Source organism: Scyliorhinus canicula, chromosome 16 (genome assembly GCF_902713615.1).
Source record: "Scyliorhinus canicula chromosome 16, sScyCan1.1, whole genome shotgun sequence".
In the NCBI taxonomy this organism is placed as follows: domain Eukaryota; kingdom Metazoa; phylum Chordata; class Chondrichthyes; order Carcharhiniformes; family Scyliorhinidae; genus Scyliorhinus; species Scyliorhinus canicula.
In genome coordinates, this window is record NC_052161.1 from 55,725,487 (window position 1) to 55,751,522 (window position 26,036).

Here is a 26,036-nt window from a genome sequence, read left to right on the forward strand (position 1 = left end):
CACTAATATAGCAACACAGCATATATAACTTTGAGGATGCAAAATGTAGAATTAGGTTTCATATCAATCAATGAAGATTCACTAATGAAATACATATATCCAATAAAAAATCTTGGCTACTTATTCTTTAACAGCCCATGATGGACAGAAACAAAGGGGGTGAACTCCCCAAACTACAAGTTGGTTTCATCGACTTTGTGTGTACATTTGTGTATAAAGTAAGTATAATGGCTGTTTTATTCCCTATCTGGTCTGAATTAGAATTGTGTAATTGTTACAAGCAGGAGGAGGCCATTCAGCCCATCATACCTTTGCCAGCTCTCTGCAAGAACAATTCAACTCCTATTCTACTCTTCAGCCCTTTCCCTTTTGCTCTGCAAATTTACTCTCTTCAGTTGATTATCTAATTCCCCTTTGAAAGACACAATTAAATCTGGGTGCTGGGTTTTCTTCATTAAGCCTGGCGCAATGAAAAAATGAAAATCGCTTATTGTCACGAGTAGGCTTCAATGAAGTTACTGTGAAAAGCCCCTAGTCGCCACATTCCGGCGCCTGTCCGGGGAGGCTGGTACGGGAATCGAACTGTGCTGCTGGCCTGCTTGGTCTGCTTTAAAAGCCAGCGATTTAGCCCAGTGAGCTAAACCAGCCCCTTGAAGGAGGACTGGAACCAATGTTTGCTAGCGCTATTGGGGAGGGTTTAAACTAATGTGACATGTGGGGTGAGAACCGATGCTGGAAATCAGAGGGTAGTAAAGAGGGGATAGAAACCAAAGCTAGTAAGGAGTAAAGCGGAAGGCAGAGGAACAGACTGAACTGCCCAATATGGCAGGGGGGGGGGGGGGGGGGGGGGAACCAGAGCAGTAGGTCAGTGGGAGAAATAACTAAAGGAGAGCTACAGACTAAAACCAGTAAGATTAAGAGGAAGAGCAGGCAGGGAATGGTTGTTCAACGCAGCAGGGCTGGTGGGCTGAAGTGTGTTAGTTTCAATACGAGGAGTATTTCAGGTAAAACAGATTAAATTAGAGCTTGGATTAGTACATGGAATTATGATGTTGTTGCTATTACAGGAATTTGCTTGCAAGAGGGACAGGATTGGCAACTAAACATTCCAAGATTTAGATACTTCAGGCAGGATAGAGGGGGATGCAAAATGGGTGGGGGAGTTGGATTATTGGCTAACGAGAATATCACAGCTGTGCTGAGGGAGGACACCTTGGAGGGTGCAGGCAGCGAGGCAATATGGGTACAGCTCAGGAAGGGTGCTGTCACAATGTTGGGGGTTTACTACAGACCTCCTAACAGCCAACGGGAGGTAGAAGAACAAATATGCAGACAGATCCTGATGATTTTAACTTTCCCTGTATTGACTGGGACACACTTACTGCTGGAGGCATGGATGGAGCAGAATTTATAAGAAGCATCCAGGAGGGTTTTTTGAATCAAGATGTGAACAGCCTAAATAGCCCAACTCAGGGAGGGGCCATATTAGACCTGGTGCTGGGGAATGAGCCCGGCCAGGTGATCGAAGTTTCAGTAGGAGATCACTTCGGGAACAGTGATAATGGGCGGGATTCTCCCCTACCCGGCGGGGCGGTGGGTCCCGGCGTAGCGGAGTGGCGCCAAACACTCCGGCGTCGGGCCTCCCAAAGGTGCGGAATTCTCCGCACCTTTAGGGGCTAGGCCCGCACCGGAGTGGTTGGCGCCACGCCGACTGGCGCCAAAACCGGCGCCAACGGCCTTTGATGCCTGCCGGCCGGCGTCGGGGCTGGCCGAAAGGCCTTCGCCGGTTCGCGCAGGCGCCGGTGCGTCAGCGGCCGCTGACGTCACCACTGGCGCATGCGCGGTAGGGAGGGTCTCTTCCGCTTCCGCCATGGTGGAGGCCGTTGCGGCGGCGGAAGAAAACGAGTGCCCCCATGACACTGGCCCGCCCGCCGATCGGTGGGCCCCGATCATGGGCTAGGCCATCGTGGGAGCACCCCCCCCAGGACATCGGGGGCCCGCTCATGCCGCCAATCCCGCCGCCACCAGAGGTGGCTGAAACTACGTCGGCGGGATTGGCCTGTCAGCAGCGGGACTTTGGCCCATCGTGCACCAGAGAATCGCCGCGGGGGGCATGCCGATCAGCGCGGGCGGGCATGCCGACCAGCACGGCACGATTCCCGCTCCCACCGATTCCCGGGTGGCGGGGAATTCCGGCCATGGCGGGCGCGGGATTTACGCCGGCTCTGGGCGATTCTCCAACCCTGCGGGGGGTCGGAGAATTCCGTCCCATATCTCTGTAAGTTTTAAGCTGCTTATGGAATAAGGACAAGAGTGGTCCTCAGGGAAGGTTTTAGACTGGGGGAAGGCTAATTTCAACAACATTAGGCAAGATCTGGAGAGTGTTGACTGGGCGAGGCTGTTTGAGGGAAAATCAACATCCGGCATGTGGGAGGTTTTCAAATGTCAGTTGATTCTAATTCAGGACCATCAATACCAGTGGGGATGAAAAATAAGGGTGACATGTACAGGGAACCCTAGATAATGAGTGATATTATGAACCTTGTCAAAAAGAAAAATGAAAAATTAAGCATTTGTAAGGTCTAAAAGGCTTATTTATGATAGATGAAGCCCTTGAAGAATATAAAGAAAGTAGGAAGGAACTTAAGGTAGGAGTTAGGAAGTCTAAAAGGGTTCATGAAATGTCATTGGCAAACAGGATTAAAGAAAATCCTACGGTGTTTTATACGTATGTAAAGAGCAAGAGGGTAGCCAGAGAAAGGGTTGGTCCATTCAAGGATATTGGAGGGAATCTATGTATGGAACCAGAGGAAATGGGTGGGCTACTAAATGAATACTTTGCCTCAGTATTCACCAAAGATGGTGGATGAGGAGTATAGGTAGAATGTGTAGAGATTTTGAGTCATGTTAATATTAATAAAGAGGTGTTGGGCACCTTAAAAAGCATTAAAGTAGATAAGACCCCAGGGCCTGGTGGGATCTACCCCAGAATACTTAGGGAGGCAAGGGAGGAAATTGCTGGGGCCTTGACAGTAATCTTTGTATCCTCATTGGCTCAGATGAAGTTGCAGAAGACTGGAGAGTAGCCAATGCTGTTCCATTGTTTAAGAAGGGAGGAGGGATAATCCAGGAAATTATAGGCCGGTGAGCCTTACGTCAGTGGTAGGAAAATTATTGGAAAAGATTCTGAGAGACAGGATTTACTCACATTTGGAAACAAATTGACTTATTAGTGACGGACAGCATGCTTTTGTGAAGGGGAGGTTGTGCCTCACTAATTTGATTGAGTTTTTCGAGGAAGTGACAAAGATGATAGATGAGTGAAAGGCAGTAGATGTTGTATATATGGACTTCAGTAAAGCCTTTGACAAGGCACGTCATGGTAGACTGGTACAAAAGGTGAAGTCAGATGGGATCAGAGGAGAGCTGTCAAGTTGTATACAGAACTAGCTTGGGCACAGAAGACAGAGGGTAGCAGTAGAAGGGTGCTTTTCTGAATGGAAGGCTGTGACAAGCGGCGTTCCACAGGGATCAGTTCTGAGACCTTTGTTGGCCGTAGTGCATATAAATGATTTGGAAGAAAATCAAATGTAGTTGGTCTGGTTAGTAAGTTTGCAGATGACACAAAAATTGGTGGAGTTGCGGATAGTGAAGAGGATTGTCAGAGGATACAGCAGGATATAAACTGGTTGGAGTATTAGGCGGAGAAATAGCAGGTGGAGTTTAATCCAGACAAGTGTGAGGTAATGCACTTTGGAAGGTCCAATGCATGTAGGAATTACACAGTAAATGGTAGAACTCTTGAGAGTTTTGACAGGCAAAGAGACCTGGGTGTGCATGCCCACGCATCAGTGAAAGTAGCAACGCAAGTGGATAAGATGGTCAAGAAGGCATATAGCATGCTGGCCTTCATTGGTCGGGGCATTAAATATAAAAATTGGCAAGTCATGTTGCAGCTGTACAGGACTTTAGTTAGGCCTCATTTGGAATATTGTGTACAATTCTGGTTGCCACATTACCATAGGATGTGGATGCTTTGGAGAGGGTATGGAAACGGTTTACTGGGATGCTGCCTGGTATGGAGGGCATTAGCTATGAGGAGAGGTTAGAAAAACCCTGTCTGTTCTCATTGGAACGATGGAGGTTGAGAGGCGACCCGATAGAGGTCGACAAGATTATGAGTGGCGTGGACAAAGTGGATAGAGAGAAATTTGTGCACAAGGCCAATGGATCTTTAAAAGGTTGTCAAATTTTCCGTTCTGCCAACGAAAAATCCCATGGTGGACAGTACCGTAAAATTTACCCCAGTGTATTGTACGGTTTTGGTTAGTTCTGGAAAAGGACAAAAACGTTATTGGAGAGATGGAAAGGGCTTTTCAATCTAGATCCTAAGCATTGAAAAGCCTTTCTTCATTCTACCTCTGGCAAAAGAACCATTCACCTTACATTGGAGTCCTCTGGTTCTCAATCTTCCACTAATGGGAAACGCACGGTGGCACAGTGGTTAACACTGCTGCCTCACAGCGCCAGGGACCCCTGTTCAAATTCTGACGTTGGGTGACTGTGTGGAGTTTGCACATTCACACCGTGTTTGCATGGGCTTCCTCCGGGTGCTCCGGTTTCCTCCCACAGTGCAAAGATGTGCAGGTTAGGTGGATTGGACATGCTAAATTGTCCCTTAGTGTCCAGTAGATTAGCTTAAGGGACTATTGGGGTAGGGAAGGGAAATTGGCTTGGGTGTGCTCTTTCAGAGAGTCGGTACAGACCTGATGGGCCAAATGGCCTTCCTCTGCACTCTAGGTATTTAATGATTTTATGGAACAGTTTCTCTCCATCTACTCTGCCTAAGTCCCTCATGAGTTTAAACACCCCAATCAAATCTCTCCTCTACCTTATCTTCTCCAAGGAGAGCAAACCCCAAATCTTCAATCTAACTGACGTCTTATCGCTGGTACTATTCTCATAAATCCATTTGTCACTGTAATAACCCTCATGAGGCCCACAGGGATATTCTAAACAATTTCCTTCTGCGACTCGCGGAATACAAGCTTCCCCAATTTATTCCATGTGCTTCAACTTGGCTGACAAGCCAATTATGTGGCACTCTATCAAATGCCTTTTGGAAATCCTTGAACACAGGTACACCATTACCATCATCAATCTTCTCTGTTACCTCATCAAAAACTCAAAATAGTTAGTTAAACAAGATTTGCATTTAATAAATCCATGCTGGCTTTTCTCAATTAATCCACACTTGCTCATGACTGTTAATTTTGTCCCAGATTATTTCTAAGAGCTAGCCACCACCGATTTAAATTGGCTGGTCTGTAGTAAGCTTATCCTTACTCTTTTTTTTGTTTTGAATAAGAGCACAACAGGTTTCACAGTCCTCTATATCTAAGGAGTTTGTAAGATTTGCTCCACAACTTCTATCTCTACATCAATTGATGCATCCCATCCAGCCCTGATGACTTATCATTTTTAACTACAGCCAACCTTTTTAATACCTCCTTGAGGCACTCTCAATTACAACACGAAAGTTAGGTCAGTAATCAAAGGCTTTAATAAGCAGTGAACAATGGCAGCCTCCATGAGAAGTGTGCTCGCAAAATGGAGTCTCATCTTAAGTACTGTTTCCCAGGGGGCGTAGCCAGAGGCGGAGTCCCCCAGGGTTCCAAGCCTCTTAAAGGGGCAATGTATTCTGATCATCACAAGCCTCTTAAAGGGGCAAGGTATTCCGATCATCACATTCCTCCAGATCAATTTTTAACCCATCCAGTGTGTCTACTTCCTCCTCTTCCACTATGAAATTGGCTGAATTTTCTCCCTTGGTAAAGATGGATACAAAGCATTCATTTAGTACTTCAATCATGCCTGTGCCTCAAGGCACAGATCACCTTTTTAATCCCAATTGTTGCCATCCATCTCTTATTCCCCCATTACAATTAATATACCTCTAGAAGGCTTTGGATTCCCTTTTATGTTAGCTGCCTGTCTCTTCTCCTACTCTCTCTTTGTTTCTCTTTTTACTTCTTCTTTGAACATTCTATACTGAGCCTGGTTCTCACTTGTATAATCAACCTGACATCTGTCATGCATACGCTTTTTCTGCTTCACCTTTCTTTTTGCCTCTTTCAAAATCCAGGGAGCTTTGGCTTTGGTTGACCAAACTTTCCCTCTCTAGGGAATGTACTTCAACTGTACCAAACCACATCCTCTGTAATGGCAGTCCATTGTATCATTACAATCTTCTCTGTCAGTCTTCAATTCGAACGTTTAGATCTGTTCCCACCCCACTGAAATTGTTCACCTCCAATTAAGATCTTGTCAATTTCCAAAACTAACCAAAGCTTTATGATACAATGTTCGCTGTTCCCTAAATATTCCCCTAATGACACTTGACTCATTTGATCAAACTCATTCTCTGGCATTAAATCCAACAATGCCTCCTTCCTCATTGGACTCTAAACGTACTGATCAAAAGAATTCTCCTGAACACACTTCAGAACCTCTTCCCCCTTCTTAGCCTTTATGCTACTACCATCTCAGTCTAGATTAGGGTAATAAAAATCCCACATCATCACCACTCTGTAGTCTATCCACCTCTCTGTGTAATTGTTCTGAATATTTCCTCCTCTACATCTTTCCCACTAGTTGGACATCCTCTCTCCCCAACATGATAATATTCTCCTTGATCAACACTGCCACCTTTTCTCCTTTCTTTCTTTGCTATCATTCCTCAGCACCTGATATCTAGGAATATTTACTACCTGATCCTGCCCTTTTTGAGCCAGGTCTCTGTTTCCACCCTGTTTTATCTACCTCAATAATACACACTTATCCATGAACGTTTTAACACCATTACATGACCACTAAACTGACATTTAATACCTGGCTGCCTTTTGCAGGAATTTTCAAGATTCCATAAAGAAATAACACCAATGTATGAGGGACTCCAAAGCAACAGAGTTGAATGGAAATTACGAGCTGATGAGTATGATGCAAAGATGAAGCTGATTGAAGAACAAAGAAAAGAACACGAAGAAAAGGCTGTCAAAAAGGGTTAGGAGACTCTTCCATTTGTCATTTTTTTGAGTTCCAGTGAGGCTCACTTTAGTTAGGTGCACCCTGTATTAATTTACCCAGATTGGCATTTTTTACTTTGTTCAAAACAGAACAATGGAAACCATTGCTCTAGCAAGATCAAATTGAGGACGTACTTTGTGATTTGCAGGTTTATTATGCATTTACGGTCGACTGATATTAAGGCGTAATGTGGAAGCATAAAGAGCATTGGTGTTACAAAGGCCAACTTACTGAGCTAACTATACTGCTTCTCAAAGCCAACAGTCTCAATATTTTAAAACAACTTCCTACTATCATTCTGCTGGAACTTGTCCTGGAAGACTTGTGCACTGCACAGTTTTAGTGTCAATTGCTTATGTGCTTCTTGGTGCATTAAATGGATGTGTTGATGTGCGGGAAAGAGCAGCAGAAAATGGTAAGCAAAGTTGATGCCTTCTTCCCTGGCTGCATGAAGACGTGAAGTAAGGAGGGGAAGTAAATACCTTAAATAGACTGAGAAAAATTAAGGAAAATTTCTTCACCACACTTGACCACAGAGTTAAGTAGGAGAGAGAGATATAGAGAAAGAGTACGACTAATTATGTGATAGAGCAATGGAAATGGGCTACAATCTTTCTTTAATACAAGCACAATGGCCCCAAATCTTCCATCCTTGTTCGCAGCTGGGATTTTTCGGTATTGCTGAGAATGAATGGAGTTTCAGCTGGAACTTCGTTCCCACTCGCAACTGGCGCTGCCACAAAGAAGACTGGAGAATCCCAAAATGTTAAGAGTGAATAGATAGGATCAAAATATGTTTCCTCCTTTGTGGACGAAACACAAACATGTTCAGTGCTGATAACCCCAAAAACAGAGAAGTCAGAAGTGTTATGTGAACACTTGGATTATTGTTTAGAAAATTCTTATTATGTATGTTAGGATCCTTGTGGAGAATCCTTTAAAAGAAATGAATCCTCACAATGCCAATGGAAAGAAAACTGATGGACAAGAGTCATATTTTGAAACCTTTACTCCAACAAACCAACTGAAATCAACATTATTCTAACATTAATTAACAATGTTAATTTGGTATTCCAAATCAAAAGGTAAATTTCACTTTAAATAGCCAATACAATGGAGTTGTGCCTCATGTAGTTACAAGCACTTGCATTATTAATCACACAAATGTGGTACCAGGGGAAATCTCACAGTCATTTCAATTTGGCCGTCATTTTATAGGATCACTCAGTACCCATCCAATTGTTACTGCCCTTGAGTTCCATTCTCCAGGTGCTGTATTCAATCTGAAGTCCCCAGAAACGTTACACACCGACAAGACGCATGTCTATGAATCCTCTCTCATTTGGCTCACCACAGTCCTGTTGGCACGGAATCCCTAGAGACTCCCTTGTCCAATCTCCTTTAAATGGTATGGTTGGCTCAGGTAAAACTGAGACAGCAGCAATCCACAATTTCTTGCTCTTCCTGTCTTCAGTTCTCTATCCTTTCAAACTGTATAACACACAGAAACATGGTCTTTGCTCAATTTCCCTACATGTGTGCAGCTCCAGAAACTCTCAAGACAAAACAATGTAGAAAATTGCCCAAATGTGTCCTGTACACAAGAACAGGACAAATCCAACCGGGCTAATTACCAACCCATCAGTCTACTCTCAATCATCAGCAAAGGGATAGAAGGGGTCACCAACAGTGCTATCAAGCGGCACTTTGTCAGCAATACGTTGATCACTGTGCTCAGTTTGGGTTCCACCAGGGTCACCCAGCTCCTGATCTCATGACAGCCTTGGTTCAAACATGTACGAAAGAGCTGAACTCCAGAAGTGAGGTGAAAGTGACTGAGTATGGCATCAAGGAACCCTAGCAAAACTGGAATCAATAGGAATCAGGGGGAAAACTCTTTGCTGGTTGGAGTCATACCTGGCACAAAGGTGGATGGTTGTGGTGGTCGGAGTCAATCATCTCAGCTCCAGGACATCATTGCAGGAGTTCCTCAGAGTAGTGTCCTAAGCCCAATCATCTTCATCAATGACCTTCCCTCCAACATAAGGTCAGAGTGGAAGTGTTCTCAGAAGACTGCACAATGTTCAGCACATTCGCAAATCCTCAGATACTGAAGCAGTCCATGTCCAAATGCAGCAACACCTGGACAATATCCAGGCTTGAGCTAACAAGTGGGAAGTAACATTCGCGCCACACAAGTGCCAGACATCTACCATCTCCAACAAGACAGGATCTAACTATTGCCCTTTGAAATTCAATGGCATTACCATCGCCGAATCCCCCACCATCAACATTCTGGGAGTTACCATTGACCAGAAACTGAACTGGACTAACCATATAAATACTGTGGTACCAGAGCAGGTAAAACCCTCAGGATCCTGGGGCAAGTAACTCATCTACTGGCCCCGCCAAAACCTGTCCACCCTTTACAAGGCACAATTCAGAAGTGTAATGAAATACTCTCCACTTGCCTGGATGCGTGCAGCTCCAACAACACTCAAGACCACCCAGGATAAAGCAGCCTGCTTGATTTCTATCCCTTTCGCAATCATTCAAACATTCAATCCCTCCACCACTGACGGTAAGTGGCAACTGTGTGTGCCATCTACAAGATGCACTGCAGGAACACACCAAGGTTCCTTAGGCAGCACCTTCCAAACCCACGACCACTGCTATCTAGAGAGCCAATGGTAGCAGATACCCTGGGAACAACACCCCCTGGAAGTTCCCCTCCAAGTCACTCACCATCCTGACTTGGAAATATATTACTGTTCTTTCATTTTCGTTAGGCAAAATCCTGGAACTCCCTCCCTAACAGCAGTTTGTGTACATCTACACCTCAGGGACTGCGGCGGTTAAAAGAGGCAGCTCACCACCACCTTCTGATGGGAAACTAGGGATGGAAAATAAATGCTGGCCTAGCCAGCGATGCCCCATCCCGTAAATGAATTTTTAAAAATCTTGATTGATACTTAATCCACCACCTTAAACATTCACTCCCTCCATTACCAATTCAGAAAGGCTGCAGTGTGCACCATCTCTATAAGATGCATTTCAGAAACTCACCTAAGGATCCTTTGACAGCATTTTCTAAATGCACAACCTTCACATCTAGCAGACGTGTGGGAAGACCACTACTTTTAAGCTCCTCTCCAAGTCACATACCATCCTGAATTGCAATGGCATTCCCATTGCTTCAATGTGACCGTGTCTTTAACCTGGAACATCCTCCCTGAAGGCGGAGTGGGTATACCCAAAGCACATGGATTTCAATAGTTCACAGTGGCAGCTCACGACCAGCTTCTCAAGGGTAAGTAGATATGAGCAATACATTCTGTTTATTCCAGCGATTCTCACATTCCCAGAATGAATGAAGAATTATTTATAGGTATTTTTAATTACATAGTTGATATTTCATAATCATATTGCAGCAGGATTTTTTTCCCTTTGAGCTTTTTAAACCTAGTTTGTGTATCATGTCAAGATAAAGAAAACTGAGATCTGACTCGCTTTATCTTCCTGCAGCAGCAAATGGAGAAGTAGGAGATGGATGCAAAGGAAATGAAGGGAAACATGGAGGAAAATCCAGAACGTGTGACATATTTTAACAACTTTCTAAATGGATGCCTCTCAAGGCATACTGCAAACTGCTTAACATTGACTCCCAGAAAGATACATTTGATTGCGAGCGCATGTTTAACAAAGTTTTAAGCAATATGTTGTAATATATTTTGTTCTTGGGATATGAGCATTGCTGGCAAGGCCAACACTTATTGTCCATCCCATAATGCCCTTTCGAAAGTGGAGGTAAAGTTGAACCATGTGGTGTAGCTACATTCACAGTGTTGTTTTTCCACAGTAGTAGTTTGATATAATTCCATGGTTTGCTGCGCCATTTCAGAGGGCAGTTGAAATTTAGCGACACTGATGTGGGTCTGGAGTCACTCGTAGGCAGAACTGGGTAAGGATGGTCGATTTACTTCCCTGAGAGATATTAGTGAACCCAATGGGTTCTGACAACAATCCAGCAGTTTCATAATCATTAATAATGAGATTAACATTCTATCCCAGATTTATTTCTTGACTGAACTTAAACTCCCTCAGCCACCACGCTGGGATTAGCATTCATGCATCCAGAGCTTGAGCCTAGGAGTCTGAATGACTTGTCCAGTCACATTACCACTACCCTAAGAAGCTGAAAAATAATAGCAAATAACCTGCCACTTCACTGTAACAAAAAAAATCCCAACTCCAGTCATGTGATTAATAACCTTTCAGTTGATTGTGTCACATTGCTTATATTTGACGTAATTATTCACATCAGAAAGTAAACCTTCAATTCAGCACCTCAACTTTAGGAATCTAATAATTTCAATAAGTTGATAGCCATTCATTTTATAGTTATGAGGTTTCAAACTAATTGATAGATGCATTTAAGTGCTATTGAATATGCATTTATGACATCCTACAAAGCATGGAGGTCTGTGGTATAGTGGGCATTTTCCCTACCTCTAAACCAGAATGAATGAGTTTGAGTCAAGCCCCAGGACCCGAGGGGATAAGGCAGGTGCATTCATAACATGGCCTAACAGATTGAGTATTAACCTATAAATCCTTCTGGCTCAGAAAAAGCAGGAGAGGGTCCTGCTCAACCATATGAAGGAAAGAATGTTGCAGCCTCTACCATAACTATCAGTAGTACCCAGATTACAACATGCATGTTAAAATACATGCGGGATTTACTGGCAATTCTGGTCCCACGCTGGCGCATGGGTTTCCCGTCGATGAAGGATGCTGTCAACGGGAAATCCCATTGGAAATGGCGGGTCTGGTAGATCCCGCTGGCAGGCCGCCTCTGCCACCGAACAACACGCGGCGGGGTTGGTGGGAAAATCCCGCCCAACATGTTGGGCAAGATCTTTCAGCTGTTCCTGCTGGCGGGATCTTCTGGTCCCGCTGATGGACCATCCCTGATGCGGGTTTCCTGGTGGCATGAGGTGGATTCAATGAGAAATCCCATTGACAGCGGGTCAACAGCGTCCTACCTCCTGCTGCGGAGAAACATGCCGTGTAGAGGCCAAGGAATCTCACCCCATGTTGTCACAACAACTTGGACTCCCTGAGTGAACTGTAACACACCCCACCCTCACCACGAAAAAGCTGGCTCACACAAAGAATAATTTGTAACTGAATCAGAATGCTGACTAAAATCCTAAGAGAAACATTTCTGTTCCAAGGTAACAGAATAAGTAATTTTTTTTTTATTACATTGAATTCCAGGGTTTTTAATAATATGGGAATTTATTGCATAGTTCAATTTGTGTTTCCATGAAATCTAAAACCTAAGTGTCTCACACATAACATGCAAAAGATTGGTTACAATGGGAGTGCGGTGGGAGATGAACTTACTGTGATTTAAGCTGCAGATAAATCCAATATTCTATCAGTTGCACTATCAATTAATTGTCATAAATGTCAGAAATTGAGCTTTAATTTAAAAAGAATTTAGCAAGTTAAATTGATAGTCTCAGACTGGCTGTTAAGAATGGTTAAGTAGGAAATGGAAATGTCAAACTCAAGCAGAAGCTTATGAAGTGAGGGTTAAGGCGCACTGTTGGCGTGGAAAGCTTTGTTCTGTGCCTTGACTTGTTATTCTGCGCTTGGCTGGAGAGTGCATTCCAAAATGTACAAAGGAACCTAAGAATAAATAAAAAGGAGCTTATTGGATTTAATATTAGTTTTTATAAAAAGGCAATGGAGAAAATAATCAAACTTCAACCTCCAAGACCTGATAGTTTGTGCCCCAGGGTACTAAAAGAAACATTAGGGGCGGGACTTGCCCTGCAACACAAGGCGGCCCAATTTAAGCCAGCGGCAGGATTTTCTTGTCCTGCCGTTGTCAATGGACCCCTCGCCGCCAGGAAACCCAGGGCAGCGATGAGCTGTTGGTGGGACCGTAAGATCCCACCGGCGTGATTGGCTAGAAAGTTTTAGCCTTGGACAAGTACGAGCTGATCTGAATCAGCATGACTGGGTCAGTGAAAGGTAGGCCATGTCTGATTACACTAACTGAATGTTTAGAGATCACTAACATGGTCGACAGGGGAGTGTCTACTACTGACACTGTCAATATGGATTTCCAGATGTCTTATAATAAGGTTCCACATACAGATTATCAGCAAAAATAAAACTTCACAATTAGAGGCGACTTTGTGCATTGACCTGGAAATTGCAGGTAGAAGACAAAGATTAGGAATGAAGGGTAACCTGATTGGCGAGGTATGATAAATGGTGTTCCACTGTGATCTGTATATCCACGTTTGCCTGTGAGCTAAATTAAGAGGGGCACTAAGGAAGCAGAACATTACAAAGGAACTCAGACAAATTAAGGAAGTTGTAAAACAATGTCAGATGAAGTTCATTGTGGGGAAGTGTGAGGTTTGAATCCAGGAAAATTGAACTGAAATGTTTTCTTCATGGTGAGAGGTTGGGAACTGTGGAAGAACAAACCTATTTGGTTCCATGCACAGAAATCATTAAAAACCAGGTTGTGGTAGTATGACTAGGGGTATTACGGTACCTGGGAGTATGAGCTGCCATTGGTGTAGAGGGCTCGCTGCCCATTGGCCTAAGTATCGTGTTCTCTGTATATTTATTGGTCAAGAGGAAGTTAGCTCTGCCTACGAGGCGGGGTATAAGAACCCGTGTTTCCCAGCAGCCAGGCCATTTCTGTACTCCTGCTGCCGGGCTCACTTCTTGCTGATTAAAGCCTTTCGATTCGGACTTCACCTACGTTTCGTGTCCATTGATTGTGACTCGCATGTACAACTAGTCTAATGAAATAATTGCCTTTCTCTCAAGGAGGTCAGTAAAGTCTAAAGGTGTTATGAGACTCTAAAGACGTCAAGGCGTATGGGGAGAGCACTGGAGCATGGTTTTGAGTTTCAGAATCAGCCATGGTCATGTTAAATGGCAGAGAAGGCTCGCAGAGCTAAATGGCCTACTCCTGCTCCTACTTTCTGTGCTTCTATGTTAGATAAAGGGGATGCAGTTTTGCTTCAGTTGTATAGAAACCTAGTCAGACAGGAGTACTCTTCAGTTCTGGGCACCACACCTCAGAAAGTATTTACTTTTACAAATTGCAGAGGGTACAGTGCAAATTTGTCAGAATATCAGCTTAAAGGGTTAAATTATGAGGCCATGTTCCATAAACTTGATTTGTATTTCCTTTGGTAGTGGAATCCAGAACAAGAAGGCATAGCCTTTAAATTCGAGGTAGGTCGATTAGGAGTGAAAATAGGCAGCACTTTTCACATCAAGGGTGGTGAAAATATGGAACACTCTACTAAAAACCTGCAGATTCTAAGAGAATTTAAATTCTCCCAATTGAGAACATAAATTTTTGTTAACTAATCTAAGGGGTGGTAAATTAAGTTGAAGTACAGATCAGAAATAATCTGATGAAATGGTGGAACAAGCTCAGGGAACTGAACAGTCCAACCTTGTCCCGATATAAAAATGCTGCTGGACAAAATTATTCTTTTTTTTTGTTAATCATTCATTTACGTGATGTGGGCACAGCTGGCAAGGCCAGTGTTTGTTGTTCATCCTTTCTTGGCCAGAGTGGCTTGCTGGGCCATTTCAGAGGCCAGTTGAGAGTCAACCCATTGCTGTGGATCTGGAGTTACATGTAGGTCAGACCAGGTAAGGACGGTTGATTTCCTGAACTAGATGAATTTTTAATGACGATCAACAATGGTTTCATGGTCAACATTAGACATTTAATTCCAGACATAAACAACAATCCATAGCAAAGTTTAAAAACCGTAAAGCAAATATTTTGAACCCTTACTGTTTGTTCGCATTTTCTGAACAGTATAGATATAATATCCTCTATACTTCAGACATAATCCCCATAAATTTGTTGTGCACTGTCTTTCAAAAAAAACGACACTGTTTTTGGGGATTTCTGCCAGCACTTGTCTCTTTAATTACGCCAGTTTTCTGCTGTTGGAACCAATTTGCTATCAACAGAAACTCTCCATTCAAAATAATTCTGTGCATTTTACCAAAGAATAGATGCATTTTCTTTAAAGATAAAGGGCGTAATTCAGTGGACTCAAGTTAAAGTCCGCTGAACAGGACGTTTAGCAGGGTGTTTCTTGGCATCTGCAGTTCCAAGAAAGATGGCACTATTCAATGACACTTTGATGTTTTATTTGGCCACGGTAAGGAACTCCCCGTTGAGCTCACTCTTTAAGCCTGGCGGTGCCAGGGTGACATGCCAGGGGGAGTGTCAGGGTACCAACCACGCAGGGGCCTGAACACATCAGCAGATTCCCCCTCCCGAGGTGCCATCACGACTGGTTCACAACTTTGTGAACCAGTACCAAACTGCGCCCAGTTGAGGCCTTGCTGGCGAGGTTGGTGAATCCTAGACCCTGAGTGAATTGGACGAGCGCATATTTAAATGTGCCTAATGGCTCATTTAAATAGGCATACCTGGATCTTACCCAGCAAGAGAGAGAGAGATCCGCCACGGACCGTGAGATTCCATTGAACCTCGCGTGACGTTTTGAGCGTCGCAATTCTCGATGCAGGCCTCTTGCAAGATTCAATAGCGTCGTCCCAACACCAAGTCAGGCGCAATGAGGCCGCTGAATCGCGCCCAAAATTTCCCAAGTAGGCATTTATTGTACGCATACTCAGAAGCTGACCTGTTGAGTAAATAATGTGCTTTTATTTACGACAAACAATGGGGAAAGGCAGCTGAGGATAATATGGTCAAAGATGCACTGCTGAGTTTGTGACTATAGGCACGTTTGTATCAGCTGAAATGAAGGTACATCTGTAGAAATACAAGTACAACTCTAGGATGTGAATGTAAATAAAATAGTGTTGTCAATTATAATAATTATACAGGATTTGGTTTCTATGTACAAAAATTGTGTTATGCACTAATTGCTCAAGGTGAAGACCTTTATTAACTACTAGCTTTGGGACCTGACTTGTGTGTTGTGTTAATACAAAAATGATTTCCCAAAATAAAGTGAATTTACATAGATGACCAGATACCAGTAAAACACACTTCAAAAGATAACAAATGGAGTTTCAACTTGAGCATAAATTATGGGCAATTTTTAAAACCGTGCACAGAATGCTATTGAGCAGATTAAGGTGAGCAATAGGTGTACTTACTTGAAACTTGCAAGTAGAATACCAAGAATTCTAGGGAAATTCTGCTGATTACCAAGATATGCTGCTTTTTGAAGCTGCAAGAATACAACTATTGATAAAACATTGCAGCAAGAGAATAATACTTTACACAATATAATAATGGTGTAGGAGCTGGTCACAAGCTAATATTGGGACCATTGTATACGCCACACGCCACTTCTTCACAGATGAAGTGCACATCATGCAGAAGAAGTGTCCACAGTTCAACAGTTTAAACAGCACAAATTAGTTCCAGAAATACATATCATTAAGTGAAATGTGGATGGTTAGACTATGAATATGATAATTATGAAAACATCAGTCTTATTCATACATCTGCTTTAAATTGGTGTCTCCTTTGCTGCTCCTAGGCGTGCAGATCTTGATCATAGTAAGGTGTCTGTTTAGTTGGTTGCACACTAGATTTCAGTCTAACCTATCTAAACATATCAGAGCAATAATGTTTCTTTCCACATCTGTACCATCAACTTGGGAATTTCCTAAAAGATCCAGCCGTGGCTTCCTCCTTCCTCACCTACTTTGTTGCAATCACAGTTGTCAACATGGATCTATCACCGACATATGCTGATGATGTTCAGGTCGACCTATCTAAAACTTCCCCACCCCTCCACCGACTCTGCGTTGGCGGACTGCATGTTTGTTATGTCAGCTGTGTTTCCAGCCTCACGTCTTCTGTGTCACAAAGACTGCCTTCTTTGACCTCTGTAAGTAGCCCAACCTCAGCGCTTTTGCCACTGAAATTTGCGTCTTTCTTACGTCACCTCTAGACTCAACTATAGCAATAGCTGTCTGGTTGTTCCTACCCTCCTCCATAAATTTCAACTTGTCCAAAACTCTGCCGTCAGTATCCTGACTCATATCGAATCACGCTCCCCCATCTGTGCTCACTGACCTAAATTAACTCAGGTCACTAAACTAAAATTTCCATGTGTTGAAATCCTTTCATGAGTTCACCTCTGTTACTTTTTCCGTACTACAACACATTAGCCTAAACTGCCCGTTCCTCGAACTCTGGCTTCTTGTCCATTCGCTACCTCACCCCTTCTCTTCACCTCTTACATTTCTTTGTGACATTTTTATCTGTTAAAGATGCTACGCAAATGCAAGTTGTTAGACCATAAGACGTAGGAACAGAAGCAGATCATTCGGGTCATTGAGTCTTTTCCACCATTCAATGAGATCAGGACTGATCTGATATCCCAGCCCTCAATTCCACTTCTCCACCTAATCCCCATAATCCTTCATTCCCTTAGTGACTAACCTGTTGTAGGTGAAGGGGTCGTTCTGTCCACATTCATATCGCCAACAGTTATTGAACCGTGCATAAGCTCATTTTTGGAGGAAAATGTGTCCACATTAAGCAGGTGGGCGGGGGAGGGGGGAATAGCTGCGGTGTTATCTTACTTTTAGATTATTCTGGCTGGCCACATTTCATGACTGGCAGACCTTTAACTTTCAGGTTCAATTTCTTTTGGACACTTCATTTGTAGGGAGCCTAGGGATATTATACTGACCTTAGGTTACTCTTTGCAGCCTATCCCAGACTTGGCGCCCTCACCCAGGAGTGAGCACAGCCCCAATTTTTAACAAGAATATAAAATCATGGCTCACATTCATAACAATAATCGCTTATTGTCACAAGTAGGCTTCAATGAAGTTACTGTGAAAAGCCCCTGGTCGCCACATTCCGGCGCCTGTTCGGGGATGCCGGTACGGGAATTGAACCCGCGCTGCTGGCATTGTTCTGCATTGCAAACAACTGTTTAGCCCGCTGTGCTAAACCAGCCTTTAAACCATTCACATAGCAAATTGGAAAAGTCTTAACAATGAGCGATGGACAATTTAATTACTGCAGCTGAACCAATTTGCGTGATGGAAAATTTGGTCAAGTAAAGAAATATTTGGACTCGAGCTTAAAAACAAGAAGTTCACTGCAGGTGTCCAGACACAAGAACTACCAGAGAACAACAGACATTTTCAGACCCTGAGCAAGAGAGTCAACTTGTGGTTGCAAAGGCTGTTAATATGGAAAACTGCTCAAGTAACAATGAAAAGATGTGTCCTGTTTACCAGACGTTTGGAAGAATGACCTTAGCCACATGAGGGACTTACACATACTTAATTGAACATCCTAGAAGAGGAAGAAATGGTATAAAGATACAGGAGATCAAAGCCTCAGGAGCGAAAACCCTGGGAAGAACCATTGCAGAAGATGACCTGAGTCAGTGACTCAGGGACTAGTGAAGTACCCCCAGTCAAGAGTCTGGGTGATACTGCTAGAGTGATACTTGAGTTTGATTTGTGAGTTGAGTAACGTTTATTAGTATATTAAATTAAAGAGACTATGTGACATTCATTGAGTTAAAGAGTTAAGTGACATTTATTGAGTTTAAAGTCAGTGTGACCAATTAGTACAAATAAAGAGTCTTAAAGTGAATACTATCAGTCTCGTGTAGTTTGTGTGACGTGCCAGTTGTAAACCTTTGAGGAATGGAGGGGGTGCAACAATACCAAAGTAATGATGATGGAGTCTCAGATTAAAATAGCATTGACTTCATCACTCTGATTTCAAGACACTCTTAGGACTGCCACATAGATATTGTAAATTTGAAAGTGTGTACAATGCAGAGGAATAGGATGTATCAAAGACACTGAGACATACACATGTGTGGCATGAGCAGATTGGTTTGCAATGGATTGAGAATTTAAACAAGCTTTTAATATGGACTTAAATTCAGTGTTTAAATCTTCTGCTTACCCAAAGTACACTCTCTATATATACCTAACCTCATGGGGAAGGTGACGGTATTTATTCTTCAAGGGCATTTGAGAAAACATGTTTCACTGTTATCTAAATTAGGTATGAAATCCATACCAACTTAACACAGGAAGCTTTAGAAAAAGTGACTGCTGTTTTCACATCCCAAAGAATGGCCTTTGATCCACTGTAGATTAGTCAATTCTAAAGTGACAATAGCAGACCTCCGTGGTGATATCACTCCCTGTATTTTGAAAATGATATTGTTTTTTTAAATTTACTGTTCAGTTACCGCTTTGATTGGAAATGGCCTCAACTGTCACCCCTTTTCTTTAACATAATGGTGTCTCACTGAAGGCAAAGAATTGTCTTCAACAGTATGAAACCTTACAACCTGTAACAAATAGCATCCCACAAGATTATATACAGGTTTATTAATAACATGCATCTAGTATCAGGCAGAATGTGGTTTCTACTTGTTGGCAGAACTAAATAGCTTGTTGCTAATTTTACAAAACTGTCTCCTCATCACTGCATAATTAACGGTGAGTACCTGAATTAATTAATTGTCCCTTCCTTAAAGAAGTTAAAGTGGATATTGGTCCACTAGTCCTCAAGCAAAATTCTAACCAGTAAAGAGTCCACCGACTGCTGGATTTACATATTTCATCCAACACTCCCTAATGATGTATATGGCAAGGGATTCATTTCACGAGATTTCTTCACTTCAACAGATTGTTCAAAAGAATGGTGAGGAGTGAGATCTAATGGATGTTCTGGATGTGTGTGGTTTAAAATAGCGTCAACTTTAAATTTAACTATTATATTTTAAATGTGCAAATAAGTGAAATATATGGTTTGAGCCTAAATTAATCTAATTTGATGGTCAGTACTTTCCACTATTTAGGAACCTTACATCAAGTACACATTTACTGTTGACAGAGTTAATTATGAAATCTGACCTTTTTTGTGCGGAAGGATAGAAATGCCCAGATATATTGATCAAATCAAAAGGGACACAGCACATCAGAGATGGTCATTTGCTTTTGAACAGGAAATTTTAAAAAATTCCAAGAGTTTGATCTATAGCCATTGGACGCTTCTGACATTCTTGGCTGTCCTAATAATACACAACAACTATTATTTTATACCATTAACCCATTGAAGCAATATTGATTTTGGCTCGAAAGGTAGGGTTAATTTTCTTTAAAAAAAACATGTTCTTGGCCTAAAACGAGCAGCAGTGCAGAAGAACACGGTCATTGTGATTACACTTGGGCTCCCAAAAATGTTTATGCAAAGGAAAGAATTTTGTGTTGATTCCAATAGCCAGCAAATTGGATTGATGAGATTTTATAGTCTCATTATTATAAATTGCAACGTATATGAGTAATTTGATATGGTTGCTTTAACTTCTGACTGTTCCAAATTCACGTCATCCAGTCCAAGTTTATATATGAAATTGGGAGATGTAAAACTGAGGTGCAACAGTACCACCAGTAGCAGGAAAATAGTAATTACAGCATAACATTTCTATAGGTATAGTTACCATAATAAACATAGATATCGGGATTTATAATGTAAGTTGTCTACTAGTCAATCCAGAGTAATAATGTGGGGCGCGATTCTGCCCCCAAATTTTGAAGTTCATTTGTGGCGGATTTTTAAATTTATTTTTTATTTTTTATAAATTTAGAGTACCCAATTAATTTTTTCCAATTAAGGGGCAATTTAGCGTGGCCAATCCACCTACCCGGCACATCTTTGGGTTGTGGGGGCGAAACCCACGCAAACACGGGGAGAATATGCAATCTCCACACGGACAGTGACCCAGAGCCGGGATTGAACCTGGGACCTCGGCGCCGTTAGGCTGCAGGGCTAACCCACTGCGCCAATGTGCTGCCTTTTGTGGCGGATTTTGAGATCACCACCTCTATTCAATGACGCTGAGTCACTATTTTGGCCCCTGGGGAGTTTCTCAAGGCCCCTACAGAACCCCCGCCCTTCATGCCCCCCCATCACACACCCAATCTCCCGGAGGCCCCGACTTACCTGCCCTGCACTCCCCCACCCACTCCCCCTCCACCCTCATTTCATGGACATGGCCACCCTGGCACTCAGGCACCCATGCATTGCCACCCTGGGACACAGGCAGTGCTCCTGTTGGCTTGGCAGTGCCAGCCAGGCACCTTGTCAGTACCAAGATGGCAGTGCCAAGGTGCCAGCTGGGCAGTGCAAAGGTGCCCACGTTTCAGGGGGAGGGCCAGGGAGCCAATCTGCATTTACCCTGACCACCTAGGGGGCTCTGGTGGCCCAGGAGAACCCCGGTGCCATCCACCTGATACCGAATATTCACTGGGCCACCCGGAACGGCGCTGTTGCCAGCGCCCGCAACACCTACCCGTGAAAAAGCCTGCCTCCATCCTCACCCACGAATACCCCCCCTCCCTGCTCCATCCTTCAATCTTCTTTGCATTTGACACCCAATAACAATACATCAAATTTAGCATGCCGCCCCTCTGCCCTTCCTAATTCACATCACCTTCCCCACCCAAACGAGGAGATCAGCCTGTCCATCCCCCTAAAATGTCAAAAAAGAAACAAGAACACAAATCACCTGCACTCGGCCCACCAACGACAGAGGAGACTGTCCCACCTCAGCCAATCATTCTTCACAATCCCCACCAGGCTGAAATTAAAATTCTGAAGCCCTGCCCAATTCTGGGCCACCTACACTCCCAGATACCTAAAATGAGATGCTGCCAGACAAAATGGCAGCCGCATGCCCCCCCCCCCCCCCCCCCCCAAACTCCTGGAGGGGAGATCACAAAGCACTCAATTTTCCCTGAATTCAATTTGCACCCTGAAAACGTCTCAAATCTCTGGAACAACCCCATTAAACACCCTACCGAAGTGCTTGGCTCTGAAATATACAGCAACAAGTCATCTGCATATAAGGACACCCTATGCTATACCCTCTGCCCCCCAATCCCTAGCTCCTCAGCGCAATGGCCAAGGATTCTCTAGCCAATGCAAACAGAAGGTGGGACATGGGGCATTCCTGCCTTGTACCACGGTGCTATGCAAAATATTGAGCTCATACTATTTGTGCGCACCCTCGCCATCAGCTCCCTATGTAACAACTACACCATGCCACAAACTTCGGCCCAATCCCACATTTCTCCAATATGATCATCAAATAACTCCGCTCTACCCAATCAAATGCCTTCTCTGCATCCAAGCCACCACCACCTCCATCTCCCTTCCCTCTGTCAGAAAAAGCACCACATTCAACAGCCTCCTCACATTCGAGGGCAACTGTCTTCCCTTTACAAATCCCATCTGGTCCTCCTAATCATCTTTGGAAAGCACCCCACCAACCTTAACACCAACTCCTTTGCCAATATCCTGGCATCTATATTCAGCAGAGATATGTCTATATGACCCACACTCCGCCGGAACCTCACCCTTCTTAAGCATCAATGAGATGGAGGCTTGCCCCATCATTTGCGGCAAGACACCACTGTCCATTGCATCCTCAAACATTCCCACCATCAACGCGCCAGCACTGGGAACCCTTCAGGGCCCCACCGCATTCACTGTCTGCATCCACCCAATCACCACCTTCACCCCCACTGCCTCCTCCAACCTCGGGCACTCCAGCCCACCCAGAAACTCCCTCATGTCCTGCTCCTCCTCCGGTGGCTCCCACTTATACAAGTCCCTCTAGAACTTTGCGACCACCTTATTAATCTCCAGAGCCACCAACTCCCCCGGCTTGCCGCACCTGAACTATCTCCCTCGCTGCGGCCTGTCTATGGAGTTGACCTGCCAACATATGCCATGCCTGCACCCTATACTGGTAAACTGCCCCCATCTCGCCCTTCTCAGCTGGCTCTTTCCCATTTTCTGCATATTTCCTTCAAGGAGGCTTGTTTGGCTTTAATATTAAAATTGTGCTTTGAAAAATAGAACAAGGAAAAACTTGTTTGACTGAATCTTTCTATCTGCATCTTTCTGACCCACAAGATGTTAAAATTTAGAATCTCAATTCGGAGCAGTAAACATTTAGGACTGGATTCTCCGTTGGCGGGATGCTCCGTTTTGCCAGCAGCACACTCACGCCCACGGACTGTCCGATAGGAAACCCTATTGGCCGGCTGCCACGTCGGAGAATCCCGCTGCTGGGGAGGGGGGGGGGGGGGGGGGGGGGGGGCGCTCTGCCCCAGAAAACAGGTGCGGCGGGACGGAGAATCCCGCCCTTAGTTTTTATCCTTGCTAACTTCCACAGACAGGATTATTAAGATCTCGATAGAAAATAGTTTTATTTCATTTTAGTACTTGTAAGGAAATAGCAGAAGTTATAACAATTTGGGATCAGTAACAGGTTCAAGGGCTGGGAGATTCAATTACAATCCCAATATTAGGACATGTAAATATAGCATAAATGCACGTAGGAATTCTAATCTAAAAGGGAAGAAAGGAATTTGTAATGGGAAAAGTCAAAACAGAAATGCAGCAGAATCATGACAACAATAGATGGGGCATGTTCACAGTCCAAGATTTGCAACAAATTACAAATATATTAGATATAAATGTATAGTAACAGTTGAATAAGACAATGTATTTTGATGGAAGATAGTTTTTAAGGCTACTTGGTTGTCTGAATTTAATTAATAAATGTGTTCCTTCTGATGTCAATCTTCTGGATAGGTTTATGGGGAAAATCCTATTACGGAAACCAGTTCTGCAAATTGCTGTCCTTTAATTACACAATTGGTTCATTCTTCACATCAAGAGACATAGAAATGAACTTAAAGTAATTTTCCAAAAACGTGTCTGCTGGCAATTCTGCTTTATCCATATTGCTGAGCTCTATGTCACATGCCAAGGAATTCCAGAGAATTGCCGTTGCTTCAGATACATGGTGATATTCTATCACAGTATGTAGTGCTTTTATGCTGAATCTTCCACAATAGGATTACATTTTAAGATGGGCCTAGTGAATTAGTTGTGCCGTCCTGTGCTAAGTAGATCAGAAATCTTACAGCTGAATGTTAATCCACATGCAGGGTACAACAAGGCGAGAAAATATTATTTACAGAAGTGGATTGATTACCATCAATATCTCAAGTCATAATGAACTATTGATTTGGCAAAAAAAGATTATGGAAGACAGCACTCTGACAGTGAAATATAGACCACGATTTAAAGCAAAAAGTTGAACCACAAAGGTTATAATATCTGAATCATTACCTGAGCCACAAACAAATTGGCATAGGGTAAATAAGACCAGGAAGCTGTTTGTGCAGTTATGGGTGGGGTTATGGCTTCCAATTCATGGGACACTGACACCAGTATGGGAAAAGAGATGCTGGGATGGCCTGCACCTTACCGCATTGGCACTGGTGTACTGGTGAATAACTGGAGCTGTAGATAGGACTTTAAACTAAACACTGGGAGAGGATTCATGTGAGAGGAGATTTAGAAAGTTAAAGAGAAAGGACAAGGCAATAGTGCAGGGTAGCAATAAACCAAAGTGTGACAGGAAGGAACAGCTCATACAAACATAAGAGTACACCAGCAAATAAAGTCAGAGTAGGGAAAAATGCTAAAAAGACAGAATTAAAGGCTCCTTATCTGAATGCATGCATTTGCAAAAAAATGAATGAATTAATAGCACAGTTAGAAATAAATGAGTATGTGATGGTTATTGCAGACATGGCTACAAAGTGACCACAGCTGGAACCTGGATATTCAAGTGTATTTGACATTGGATTGGATTTGTTTATTGCCATGTGTACCGAGGTACAGTGAAAAGTATTGTTCCGAGTACAGCTCAGACACACCATTTCGTACGAAAAGAAAATACATAGGGCAAACATAAAATACACAATGTAAATACATAGACACAGGCATTGGGTGAAGTATACAGGGGTGTAGTACTACTCAGTAGAAAAGATGTGTGAAGAGATCAGATCAGTGCAGAAGAGTGGGCAAGAAGCTGTTTTTGAATCTGTTAGTGCATATCCTCAAATTTTTGTATTTCCTGTCCAATGGAAGTTGGAAGAGTGAATAAGCGGGGTAGGCGGGGTCTTTGATTACGCTGCCCACTTTCCCAAGGCAGTGGGACGTGTTGACGAGGCGGGATTGTGTAATGGACTGGGCGGTGTCACGACTTTCTGTAGTTTCTTACGGACGTGGACCAAGCAGTTGCCATAACAGGCTGCGATGCAGCCAGATAGGATGCCTTCTATGGTGCATCTGTAAAAATTGGTAACAGTCAATGTGGATATGCCGAATTTCCTTAGTTTCCTGAGAAAGTATTGGCGAAGTTGTGCTTTCTTAGTGGTAGTATTGACGTGGGTGGACCAGGACAGGATTGTTGGTGATGTGCACACCGAGGAATTTGAAACTGTCAACCAACTCCACCTCGGCCAGTTGATGCAGGCAGGAGTGTGTACGATACTTTTCTTCCAGAAGTCAATGACCAGCTCTTTAGTTTTGCTGACATTGAGAGAGATTGTTGTTATACCACTCCACTAGGTTCTCTATCCTCTATCTTCCTCCTGTATTCTGACTCATCGTTGTTCAAGATCTGACCCACTGCGTCTGTGTCGTCAGAAAACTTGTAGATGGAGTTGGAGTCAAATTTTGCCACACAGTTGTGTGTGTATAGGGAGCATAGTAGGGGGCTAAGTACCCAGCCTTGCGGGGCCCCGGTATTGAGGACTATTGTGGAGGAGGTGCTGCTGTTTATCCGTCCTGATTGTGGTCTATGGGTCAGAAAGTCGAGGAATCAGATGCAGAGTGAGGAGCCAAGACCTAGGTTTTGGAGCTTTGATATGAGCTTGGCTGAGATTATAGTGTTGAAGGTGGAGCTGTAGTCAATAAATAGGAGTCTGATGTAGGACTCCTTGTTGTCAAGTTGCTCCAGGGATGTGTAGGGCTAGGA

General features: G+C 43.4%; 1 protein-coding gene across 1 annotated transcript in view; it reads left to right on the forward strand.

Annotated features, from left to right (window-relative positions):
* The window catches only part of pde6c (phosphodiesterase 6C, cGMP-specific, cone, alpha prime), a 65,613-nt gene extending 54,504 nt beyond the window's left edge, over window positions 1–11,109 (forward strand). The window contains exons 20-22 of the mRNA XM_038773848.1: window positions 135–218; window positions 6,909–7,062; window positions 10,612–11,109. Coding sequence (XP_038629776.1) covers window positions 135–218; window positions 6,909–7,062; window positions 10,612–10,694 — 321 coding nt within the window. The 3' untranslated portion in view covers window positions 10,695–11,109. The remainder of the gene's footprint in view (window positions 1–134; window positions 219–6,908; window positions 7,063–10,611) is intronic.
* The last annotated feature ends 14,927 nt before the right edge of the window (window positions 11,110–26,036 follow it).